The sequence below is a fragment of the Arvicola amphibius genome, chromosome 8, assembly GCF_903992535.2.
Source record: "Arvicola amphibius chromosome 8, mArvAmp1.2, whole genome shotgun sequence".
NCBI classification, from domain to species: Eukaryota; Metazoa; Chordata; class Mammalia; order Rodentia; family Cricetidae; genus Arvicola; species Arvicola amphibius.
Window position 1 is genome coordinate 105318474 of NC_052054.1, and position 12632 is coordinate 105331105.

At 40.5% G+C, this 12632-nt stretch overlaps 1 protein-coding gene across 6 annotated transcripts in view; it reads right to left on the minus strand.

Moving 5' to 3' along the window:
* The window catches only part of Dis3l2 (DIS3 like 3'-5' exoribonuclease 2), a 363987-nt gene that overhangs the window by 317801 nt on the left and 33554 nt on the right, over positions 1 to 12632 (minus strand). For 5 of the 6 annotated variants that reach the window (XM_038339065.2, XM_038339064.1, XM_038339061.2 and 2 more), the window contains 2 exons: positions 3915 to 4062; positions 3024 to 3181 (listed from right to left, as the gene is read on the minus strand). In XM_038339065.2, coding sequence (XP_038194993.1) covers positions 3024 to 3181; positions 3915 to 3966 — 210 coding nt within the window. In that variant the 5' untranslated portion in view covers positions 3967 to 4062. Of the gene's footprint in view, positions 1 to 3023; positions 3182 to 3914; positions 4063 to 4194; positions 4216 to 12632 lie in introns of those variants that run through there. The other variant, XM_038339062.2, reaches the window with a different exon arrangement.

The window sequence follows — 12632 nt, forward strand, 5'->3', positions numbered from 1 at the left end:
TTCTCTCTCATCTTTCTTTCTAAGCAATGATCCAGCCCATCATTTCTGTCATTACTACAGTTACTTTTGCCTACCTCTACAATGACTTTTCTACTGCTCATTCCCAAATGCTTGACAATCCCTAGGCTATCAAGAAATGGTTCTCAATTTCATTAATTACCTAATGTCTGCAGAGTTGAAATTCTCCCTTTGTCCCTGGTATTATAGCTCTGAATGCCACCTATCTTCTTAGGTGTTCCTTCCCTCACAATGTCACCGTCACTGTTCTCTTCTTTAATACACACCCAAGCATATAATTTCCTTTTATATGTGTGAAAATGTTGACTGTATTTCTGTGCACCATGTGCATGTCATGCCTTCAGAAGCCAAAAGAGGGCAGGTCCTCTGAGTCTGGAGTTAGACTGTTCTGAGTCACTATATTAGTGCTGGAATTGAACCTGGGTCCTCTTGTAAGAGAAGCCAGTGCTCCTAAGCCAATAAGCCAACTCTCTAGCTTCCTGACCTCAATCTTTAAAAAGAGTGAAATTCCTAGAAATGAGAACATTATGTCCTCTGTCTTTCTTGAATAGGGATTTTCAGTGGTCCACCACAACATCTCACCAATATTCTATTCTAGAAAGAATCCTGACATCATGCCTCCAGTAGCTCTGGGGGCTCATTCTGTACTTCCACTAGTCAATGCATCACCTGGATTCTGAAAGACCCAATTCTAACCATCTCCCTGCCCTGGTCACTTTGGTTACACCCTTAAACTGGGCCTCCTTCCAGACATGTCAATCATGCTTTTATCTCTCACAGTGTCTCCCATAACAACCAACCAATACTGTACCTCTGCACAGAGTGATGACACAGTGATGTGAGAACCTGTTTATTAAGAAAACTATATTACAGAATCACGTTTTATTGCTATTCATTTCCAAATACAAAACTAGGTTTCTTTGATCACTGTGATGACCTTTCTACAAAAGAATGACATCTCAATCTTTTTTCATGGCATTAACTAACACTATATTATTCTATAATTTTTTTTTCAAAGCAGGGTCTCTGTAGTTTTGAAGCCTGTCTTGGAGCTTGCTCCATAGACCAGGCTGGCCTCAAACTCACAAAGATCTGCCCGTTTCTGCCTCCCGAGTGCTGGGATTAAAAGCATGTGCCACTGCCACCATGCTTTATTTTACTAATTTTTAAGATCCCTAGCTATCAATAAAAGACTTTTCTCTTGATGGGGAAAAGGAGGTCCTGACATACTTACATCTGAATACAAAAGTTGACAGATATTTCTAAATATATATGAAATGTTTAATTTTCTCCAATGGCATTAAAATATCATTTCTTGTCTAGCTTTTTACCTTCCTCAGACAACTACACACAGAAAGTTTATATACAAAAGCAGATGTACTGTTTCTCTGCCTATGAAAATCTTATTTACAATGTTGTATATTTCTCATGGTGACCTCATATCTGGAACCCATTCCTTACCCCATCTGCAAAGAACAACTGTTCTCATATGTGGGGGGTGAAAGGAGAGAGGGCTTCTGGCTGTGGAGGCTTATGATGTCATAGGCCAGGAGGGATCACTTACAAACTCCTGGGAATATGAGCTATTATATTGATCACATCTTTTGTTTTGTGTTAATGCCAGCAAAAAGTCACTTCAAATGCAAAAAATTAAAAGGAAGCAAAAACTAATACAATTACAGAAGACTGTTATAACCCTATTTCATAAAGGTGTACATCTGTAATCAAAATCCTAAGCTATTTTTCGCTCAAGTTCTAACAACTGAAGTTCTCTTTACTCTTCTTCAAAAGGTAGTATCTTGATCTTTATTCAGTTAGTAAATACACACACACACACACACACACACACACACACACACGCACGTGCACGCAATATATATATATATCAAGTCTCAGGAATTATTCTGTCTCTGCCTCCTCAGATTATAAGTGCACACCACTGCTCCCAGCTTTTATGTGAATGATGCTAGGGATCAAACTCAGATCTTCATGCTTGTGTGGTAAGCACTTTACTGACAGCCATCTCCCCAGCCCTCATTCAATAATTTTAAATGAGTCAGGTACCACATGATAGTGTATCTATTCAAGAATTATAAAACATGGGGCTGGAGGGATGGCTAAGAGGTTAAGAGCACTGGCTGCTCTTCCAGAGGTCCTGAGTTCAATTCCCAGCAACCACATGGTGGCTCACAACCATCTGTACTGAGATCTGGCGCCCTCCTCTGGCGTGCGGGCATACATGGAGGCAGAATGTTGTATACATAATAAATAAATCTTTAAAAAAAAAAAGAATTATAAAACATGCTTAATTCAAAGAAGGCATGGCCCTGTTTCCTTCTCCAGCTTTGTTACCTAATAGCTGCCTTGGATATCATACCCAAGGAAACCTAAGCTATCTTATCCCACACTGTTTCACAAGTTCCTCTGTAGTACTCTCCTAACAAGAAGTATTACTGGCTCAAAGATGGATGCTCAATGAACATCTGTTCAGCCATACCAGTGAACAGCCTGTGAACAGATTATGCAAACTACAAAGCATTCAGTACATACTGTTTCCTGTCTCCTCTACGACTTTACCCACTTTTCTCAGTCATTCAGTATTCTTTTGCTTCAGGCACACTGAACAATCCAATATTTGGTATAGTCCAACCCCACTTCCCATTCCTGTCTGAGCAGTTTACATTGGTTATTTCATTTGGAAAACTCATTTTCTTATATTTATTTGCTCAACTGCATCAATCCCCAACCTGGCTCACATAGATCTCTCCCAATATGAAATTCCTAAGCAACACTGACATGAGCTACAAAGGTTCTCTCTTCTCACATCTCGAAGTTTGCCTACGAGAGTCTAGTGGTACTTTCCACCTCAACACATGCTATAGGTCTAAGAAGCAAAAACCTGCACTATGTCAAAGCACACAACTTAGGACAGGAAAAAGATTAATAAACAAGACTGCTGCCATTCTATATATTCAGGGGATAAATAGCCTGTAGGTTTTAAGCACCTGGATAAGTGTTCCCCTCTTCAAGCCTTCTGAAACATCCTCCTTGGACATGTAGGGTTCAAATATGCTCTTTTTCTTCCCTCGCATGGACTTGTTCTTTGACTTTTTGTCACCTGGCGAAGCACCAGCACCATGCGGGCCAACCACAGAGGACACACCTAGAAACATGAAGCAACAATCAGCTGTTTCCTCTATTTTTCTTTTAACTCTATTTTTCTATTTTCTTTTAAGGTACTGTGTCTTCAGTACTTTTGTTGTTGCCCCTGTTACCTATGAAGGCCACCAGAGAATGAACCTTTCCAGTGATGACTTCATACAGTCACAAAAAGAAGAATGGGTAAGACTGCATAAATAAAACAGATCTTAGCCAGGCAGTGGTGGCGCACGCCTTTAATCCCAGCACTCGGGAGGCAGAGGTAGGCGGATCTCTGTGGGTTCAAGGCCAGCCTGGTCTACAAGAGCTGGTTCCAGGACAGGCTCCAAAACTACAGAAAACCCTGTCTTGAAAAGCCAAAAAACAAAAACCAAACTGGTCTGTTTTGACCTTATTAAATAAATAAAACCTTAGTTCTAAGTGAGCACTGCTCTGTGCAGGAAGCAAAATCTAAATAATAGGTCTGGTATGCTTTACTATTTGTAGATACAAAACCTTTAAAAATAGAAAGTGTTAAAAAAGACTGTCCCATTTCTGGAGGAAATAAAATGACTGTACAACAATCAACTGAAACAATAAGAGCATACCTAATTCTAGAATAAATAACACCAGAGAATATTTAACAGTTCATTAAAAGAATTAGTCTCCCTCAGTAGAAAGAATTCCACCTCCACACCCAGTCCATTTATATTTCAAGTCTCCAGTTGCCAAGGCAAGCTCCGTTTTCTTTTTGATACCTCTGGAGGTCCCGGGGGGCCGAAGGTTCAGCTTGTAGTCAGGATGGTTCATTACTGGTTCCAAGGTGGCCTCTTCTCTCCAGATCCAGGAACCCACTACTATTCAGCTCAGAGTTCTTCCCTCCTTGAGCAGCTCAGTTGTCACGAGCTAAAATAAAAAGAAACTGGTGATTGGAGAGCATTGAGCTGTGGTTTCCTTTGGCCCCTTGGAAATGTAGTACTGAGGGGCACTTAGGTGCAAAGACAATGTGGTATTCTCCGGGGACCCGGTGTCACATACCATCTGTGCTGCATTTCTATCCAAGGTCTTCACCCTTACAGGTACACTACATTGCCTCTTTGGAGTACTTCATCTAGAAAGTTTCCATTAATGGGGCAATGAAGTAGAAAATAAGAAAGTAGGCAACTCTATTTAGCTTGTGAAATACACACACACACACACACACACACACACACGAGGAAATGGGGCTTTTAAAGATGATTTTAAAAAGATCTGGAATCTAAGAGCTGCATAAGTATTGGTTGAAAGCCTAAGAATATGTGACTCTGCTGCTGGACCTTGGTCACCACCTGGATAATGAACACACCACCACAACTTCTACTTTTCATCTCTACCAGCTGGCCACCATTCCTGGACTTAAATCCATATTTGCAAACTACCAAGTCATGCTAGGCAACCACTTCTCCACAAAATAGACTAAGAAATCATTTTTGAACAATGTCTTCTATTCCTCAAATTTCCCTCATACAACCCTTATCAAATGACCAAAGTTTTCTTTAAACTAAAACTGTTATTAACTCAGAGAAGAGAAAGCAACAAAGATAAAGGTAACAGGCCTTAGGACTGAGTAAAGTGATTGAAAAATAAAGTTAACCCAAATACAAGGAAGAAACAAAAGAGATATCCTCATAGAAACAAAAAGGGAATAAGAAAAGAACAGAGAAGGCTGTTCTGTTGGAGGGTTAGTGCAGAAATGGACTCATTCTCTCATTAATTATACAAATATGTGCAATACACAATAGTTAGCAAAATGGAAGATAAAAGGTCATCAGGGTTAAAAAGTCACATGGGCATAGCAATATACATAGAGAAGTGATAGCACCATGGTTTTCAAACTAGAGATAACTGTATGGAGAACCCTGGGAAATTTTTTAAGAAAGAACTAAGACATTAAGATGTGAGGAAAGCATACTTCTGGCAAAGGGAAACAAAAATCAGGATGCAAACAGAAAACCACAGACAGATTCTTGCAACATTAGTTCCATTTGGCTAGAGTCCTGCCTATATGGAGGAAGGCAGTAGCAAGGAAATTAAAATAAGTTGGAAGGTCTAGAAAACAAGCCGGGTTTTTCAAAGGCACTAGGGAGTTTCTGAAGCTTGAATGAGCAAGAGAGAACAATAGACTGAAGTTGTTTTAGGAAAAGCCATCTTGGCACAGAAGGCAGAACTGAATGGAACAGAGACAAGCACCTGCACCCCCATGGAGATACAGATGAGGCAGGACAACATGAAGGGCTAGTACTGCAGTAATCCAAGTAGACACTGACAACAGAAGCCTCTGATATGGTCCTCCATTGTTCTGTCTAACTCACCTGGCAACCAGGAGGACCTGAAGCACAACCAGAATAGAAACTGAGTAGGTTCCTAGTCATGAGACTGGGAGTTAGGGCTAGTCTTGTATTAGAAAATATGATGACTTCTATTTGGGGTACTACATGTCCATGTGAAATAATCCAACGAATACTAGGAAAGTGGAACATAATCTATAGGGAGACATTCCCTAGCTATTCTATAAAGATGGCAACCCAACATGCTCAAGAATGGATAACAAGGGTCCACTGCAGCAGAGAGGACAGTAAAATGAGGGACAACCACGTAACCTTTACCTTCCCATGAAGCAGAAATACAGGCCCTGCAGCTCTGGGCAGGGACTGAGCACTCCTGACAAAAATCAGTTAGGGCAGTGTTACAAATGCAAAGAGGAAGAAGTAGAAAATATAGAAATAACAACAACAAAACAAACAACAAAAACATAAAAATAAAGACACAGAAAAGAATCTAACAGAGTCAGTTAATGAGAAAACTTTCCAAAGAAAAATTTGTGATCAGAATTTGTTCCAAACAGAGAGTATGAGCACAACAGCTGTTTCAGGTCGGACAAGAGGCTAGTGCAAATTTTTATTCAAAAAACAAGAGACAGAACTGAGAAGGGCTCTGTGATGATGTGAATAAGAATGGCCCCATAGGTTCACATATTTGAATACTTTGTTACCAGGGAGTAGAACTCGTTGATAGAATTAGAAGAATTAATAGGTGTGGCCTTACTGGATAAAGTATGTCACTGGAGGTGGGTTGAGGTTTCAAAAGGCTATGCCAGGCCAAGTATCTCTCTCTTTCTCTGCCTACTGTAGCTCCAGCACATGCCCTTGCAACACCATGCTCCCTGCCATGGTGACAAAAGACTAAACCTCTGAAATTGTAAGCAAGCCCCTATTTAAGTGCTTTATATTATATAAGTTGCTGTGGTCATGCTATCTCTTCACAGCAATAGACCATTAACTAAGACCAGCTCATTCATATATATATATATATCAATCCTGACACAATGAAGAATTCAGAAGTAAGCAGAGAGATACTACCAGTTAAAGAAAGTGGGATACAGAGACCAATACAAATATCCCCAGATCAGCAGTATCTGTACTTTTCTTCACTACAGGCACCAGATTTCTGTAATTTCTACCTGAGAACAAAAATGTTTGGTTGGGTTCATCACTGCATCCCAGTGGCTCCTGCAGTGCCTAGAAGGCAGGCCTGAGCAGCCTCATTTCTTACATAAACAGATGTGTATGTTTCCATGAACAGGAAGAATAGCAAGTGGAGCAGGATTATTCAGAGAAACCACATTTTTTAAAAAGTCAGCAAAGAGCAGAAGAGAATTCAGGATTAAGGCAACAAAACTGGCAAGAATAAGCCAGAAAGCTATAACCAAAAGTTCATCTTTCAGTACCAAAGCAATAGGGGGAAAAAAAAACAGGAAAAAAACTGAGTACACAGATAAGAAAAGAAAAAGATATCTAAACAGACAACTTTACCTTTCTTGTAGCATTGTTAGGGCTCATGAACCCTGGAGAAACCCTCAATACTGCCCTGACAGACTAAAGGAACATGACAATTTCCAGAATGATAAACAATAATACAATGCCCAACAACACCTAGAAAGGGGACCCACCATGAACATGGCCAGTCTATAAAGAGTTGGGCTCGGGCTAGAATGAACAGGCAGGACAAACATGGTAACTGGCAAACGGCAGGCGTGACAAGGATGGGAAGGACACCACACTTGAGAAGGTGAATCTGAAAGTAGCTCATGAGCACATCAAGTGATACCTTGAGACCCTCTGAACTCTAAACCTGGCACAACACACAAAGCACAGCAGAGGCTCAAAACTCTGAATTAAATATAGCCAATTGGGATAGAATACACATTTTTATAATCACATACTGGTAGGAAATATGGGACATGAGAAGGAGCAAACTTAGGACCAAAACTTGAAAAAGCAAGGTCCCACAAAGTACCAGTGGCACACTTGAAGAACCTGAAATGCCTCAATTATTGCCCTTTTCACTCCTATCAGTCTAGCTGCGTCCTCCAGCAGCAAGGATGGTGAGTTCCTGAGACTGTGCAACAAAGGGAAGAAAGGAAAAAGCCAAAGAGACGTGTTTAATGACAAGCTGAACTGTTCAGGGCTGAGAAACTGACAAGAAGCAAGACCTGAAAAAAGTAAAAAAAAAAAAAGGGGGGGGGGTAAAATTAATGCAATAATAAAGTTGGGAAAGGAGAAAGAGTAAATCAGATCTCACTAAAAGAAAAAAAAAAAAAAAAAACTATTACTAATCTGTGACAAACAAACAGGTTAATCAACAACAGCATTAAGTTATTTAACATCATCTTAAGAAAGCCAGTGGCTTCCTATTCCACAGCATATGCTGAAAAATTCAGTTTGAATTAAGTATGTTTAAAATGAGAAGGGAAGAGATGGGGGAGGAAGAAGGGAGGAAGGAAGAAAGAATGAACCAAGATGGTGGGAGGAGTTTGGCAAATATTATCCCCCAGAACAAAAGCAATAAAACTGTACAAAACTATTGAAATAATATAAAGATCTAAATACTGACTAAAAACACATGTCAAACTGGAGCGCTGGTTCCTGAAGATCTCCTGTTCCTGTGTTTGGTATGTGGTGCTTCAGATGGAGGCTCTTACTACCCATAGCTACTCCTAATTCTTGGGGAGCAGGACTCCTACTAAAGAGACACACTCTGAAAGCTGCAGTTGCACTGATGAGAAAACTGAGTCTGTGTGGAGAAGAACGTAGTGATTCACATACATGGGGATGGCAATAAACAACAGTGACTCTAGAGTTAAGAATTCAGGTAAGGCCAATAGCAAGACTAACTCAAGTTTGCAACAGCAATCAGAGCAAGCAGACGAGTCAGCAGTTTAACATGGGGAAAGCAAAAGAACAACATGGGCAACAAGAACCTCTCAGGAGCTGAAATGTAGCTCAGAATAAAGTGTTCACCTAGCATCCACAAGTCCCTAAGTCTGGTCTGTAGGGAATGGTGCACTCCTGTAATGCCAGCACTCAGGAAGATGAGGTAGAAGAATCAGAGTTTAAGGTAGGTCCTCCTCTGCCACATAAGTTCAAGCTCATCCTAGCCCACATGAAACCATACTTTAAAAAAAATTACCATGAAGAAAGAAATGTGTGATGGTACATTCCCATAGTCCAAGAGCTCAGGAGGAGGCTAGAAACCAATTTGGCATGGAGATGTGTGCCTGCAATCAACAGCTGTACTCAGGAAGCTGAAGAGAGGAAATGGACAGAATACAAAGGGAAGAAGAGAAATAAATAAAAAGAAAGATGGAAAAATATGAGGAAGAGAATATCAACTTTCTCCTGCTGGTCTGGAAGTCTATGCATGCATAAAACTATAAACATGACCACAAACATGAAGGAAAGAAGGAAAATACCACAAGGAGCTACTCATCACTTCAGAAATATGAGGTCTTACAAATGCAGAAAGAAAAATCCAGTGCAGACCAGTAGATCATCTGAACTTGGAAATGTACTCCCCGAGCCTCAGAAGAACCACCTACAAAGGGTGGCAGCCTCCTTTCAAAGAATCAAAACATAACCTATGACACAATAATCACTAAGATATGCTGAGCATTCATTGATTGGCTACACCCACAGATTGTAGGTTGATGGTATTGTGGCTTCGTTGGTATCCCAGTCCCAACACTGGAAACCTTGCCTGGTTACAGAGATAACCAGTTCAGGTCGCATATTCCCCATTACTAGGAGTCTTCCCTAGGAGCACTCACATAAAGTTCAGAGAACTTCCAGTGCACTAGGTTTCCACATTGGCTCCCAGGCGCCCCCCAATTCCAGCTGTCTCTCCCAGTACTCTCTTCCTCCATCCTTTCCCCCACCCAGCCTGATCTCTCCTATTCCCATCCTCACCCATCCCCAGTCCACCCACCAAACCTATTGTTTCCCCTTCCCAGGGAGATCCATACATCCCCCCTTAATAGGCCCATGTCAAAGAGAGAGCCCACACCTGACACTGCCTGGATGGCTAGGAACCAGAGGGTGGACAGCACAGACCCAAGATAGAACCAAAAACCACCAGAGGGGGGGAAAAATCAATGAAATGATTACTAATAATAATCTGCTATACTCCTAGATCTGTGCCCAGCCCATTTGTCATCAGAGAGGTATCATCTGGCAACTGATTGGAGCAGATGCAGCAGAGCCCCACAGCAAATGTTAGGCAGAGCCAGGGGAACCCTGAAGAAGTGGGGGAGGAAGGACTGTAGGAAGAAGCCAGAGTGATCAAGGAAACCAGGAGATTATAACCCACAGAATCAATTAAGCATGGCTCATAGGGAATCACAGAGACTGAAGTGATAATCAAGGACCCTGTATGGGTCTGAGCTAGGTTCTCTGCAAATATGCTATGGTTGTATAGCTGGATGTTCTTTTGGGACTCCTAATAGTGGAAGTTGGAGGTGTCTCTGACTCTTCAGACAGCTTTGGAATACTTTTCCTTCTCCTGCGTTGCCTCATCCAGCCTTGATATGAGGGTTTGTGCCTAGTCTTACTGTAACTTGTTACACCATGTTTAGTTGGTATCCCTGGAAGGTCTGCTCTTTTTTTTTCTTTTGGGAAACAAAGGAGGAGTAGATCTGGGAGAGAGGGGAGAAATGGGAGGGGGGTTACTGGGAGGAGTCGAGGGAAAGGAAACTGCAATCAGGATATTATGTACCAGAGAAGAATAAAAAAGAAAAAAGGGGAGGAAAAACAGATACGCTGACCAAAGTAATTACTACAAAATCAGGGAGAGATGGAAGAAGGAAGGAAAGGAGGGAGGGAGGGAAAGAAGCAGACATCTCAACTCAACACTTTCACTTCAGGAGAAAGAGACTCTAGAATTAACTCAGCCAAGGGAGGGGGGAGAAAGGAAGAGAGATTAAAAGCCACTTCCAACTTCAAGAGGAAGAAAAGGGAAGTGGAGAACAGGATATGCTATTAACAAAAGTCACAGGACAAGCAAAGAATTGGGAAAGTAAACTAGACAGATAAAAAACACAGATATGGAAGATCCTAGGTTTATAATTTACCCAAAGAGGGCATCAAAGGAACTACTGGAAATCTGCCAAAAGAAACCATAATTTAAGTGTAGTGACAATGACAAAATATCAACAACGAGAGATAAGCTATTTTTAAATGAATTAGATGGAGCTTCCAAGTTGGGAAATACATAACTGAAATATAGAACTAAAGAAGTCCAATAGCATACTTAAGTTTACAGGAAGAAATCTAATAAATCTAAAGATATACTAGCCAAGATTATCTAACCTAAAGAAGAAAACTGAAGAAAAATAATTTCATTCCAAAACAGAACTTCACTCCATTGACTTACTTCAAACGTCACCTCCCTTAATCCCCTCTGGACTCACAAATGAACAAGCTACAGGACCGTCTGTGTGGTCCACCCTTTGGTCTCAGGAAGAAATTCAAACATCTCAAATATAGGCAGCACTCAGAATCTTTTCCCCAGGCCCCTAAGCCATTATAAAGCCAAACCAGAGTTCTGCAGCTTCGCTCAAGGCAGCGTGGACCTGCCGTGCTGACTCTGCTGTCTCCCAATCTCTCAGACTCTCCTGGACTCCGTTTCTGTATTTTCAGGATAGAAACACACCTGTTACTTAGGAGAGGATCCAGTCTGTCTCCACAGGGTTATCAGAGAACAAGAATGAAACAGAGGCACCCTACAAACCTTACAGAAATTAAAAGGATTATGAGGAAATAAGATAAAACGCACGTGAGTAGACAATGACTCGAGATACAGACTGCCGAAACCGACTCAACTGCATTGATAAGTTAAAATTTTTCAATAAAGAAAAGCAAAGAACAAAATGGCTTCTATCAAATACTGAAAGAAAAAAATCATACCAATCTTTAAAACTTCTAGAAAAAAAATTTAAAATATCATTCTGTGTAGTCAATACCAAAGCTAAACACACACACATACTATACACAAATGTGCGTGTGTGTGTGTGTGTGTGTGTGTGTGTATCCATCCTTCCAACAGAAAAAATAATAATTTAGGTTTTAAAACTTTATTCTTAGGCCAGTATTGTTAATCTATTTTTCTGTAGGAATCTGGCAATTTATCTAATGTCTATATAAGGCCATAGGTGATCCAAGACTCTCATGCTATCTGGTCTTTTGCTGTGCTGAGTGAGGACTGAAGTTCAGGGTTTGTGCATGTCACACATGTACCATTGAGTTACATGCGCAACTGCTTCATTTGCAAATAGCTTTAAGAACACTGTTCCTGCAGTGATGGAAATTTGCTTATCTATGCTGTCCATTACGACAGCCACTAGTCATGTCTTTTGAACAAGTGTGAATATTTGTATGTAGTCTTTGTTCCCAAGAGATGCTTTTGCAGGATTCAGAATTCTAGACTATCAACGAGATTCAGAACCTAAGATGCCATTCTATTGTCTTATAAACTCCGATGTTTCTTTCTGTCAAGAAGTCAGCTGTTAGTCTCTTAATTCTTTTGAAAACATGCTGTTCACAATCCCTGGTACTTTGAAAACTTTTTATCTTTGGTATTCTGCAGACCTACCATAATATTCAAGAAATGGACTTCTTTTCATACTACTTGGGGGGTCAATAAAATTTCTTGAATCCATTGCTTGATAATTTTCATCACTTTGGGAAAAGTTTTCATTATCTTCTTTTCGGATATTAATTCTATCCATTTCAACCCTATCAAGGACTCCAACTATAAACTTGATTTCCCGATTATCTTTGCCTCCCTCAAGCTCTCCAGTGTTTTCCATCCTCTTCTCTGATGTTTACTACTTCATTGCCTCTCTCTTCAGCTCTATTTAATCTTCTACTAAGCCCATTCATTCATATCCTAACTTCAATTACATTTTTAAGACTAATATTTTCACTTCATTTTTAAGTTTTTTTTACATTTATTTATTTTATGAAGGGATGAGAATATGGCATGGCACTGTAGAGGTCAGAGGACAACTCATGGGAGTCAGTTCGTTCCTCCCGCCATGATTCTGATGATCACACTTGGGTTATCAGGTTTGGCAGCAATTGTCTTTACCCACTGAAACATCG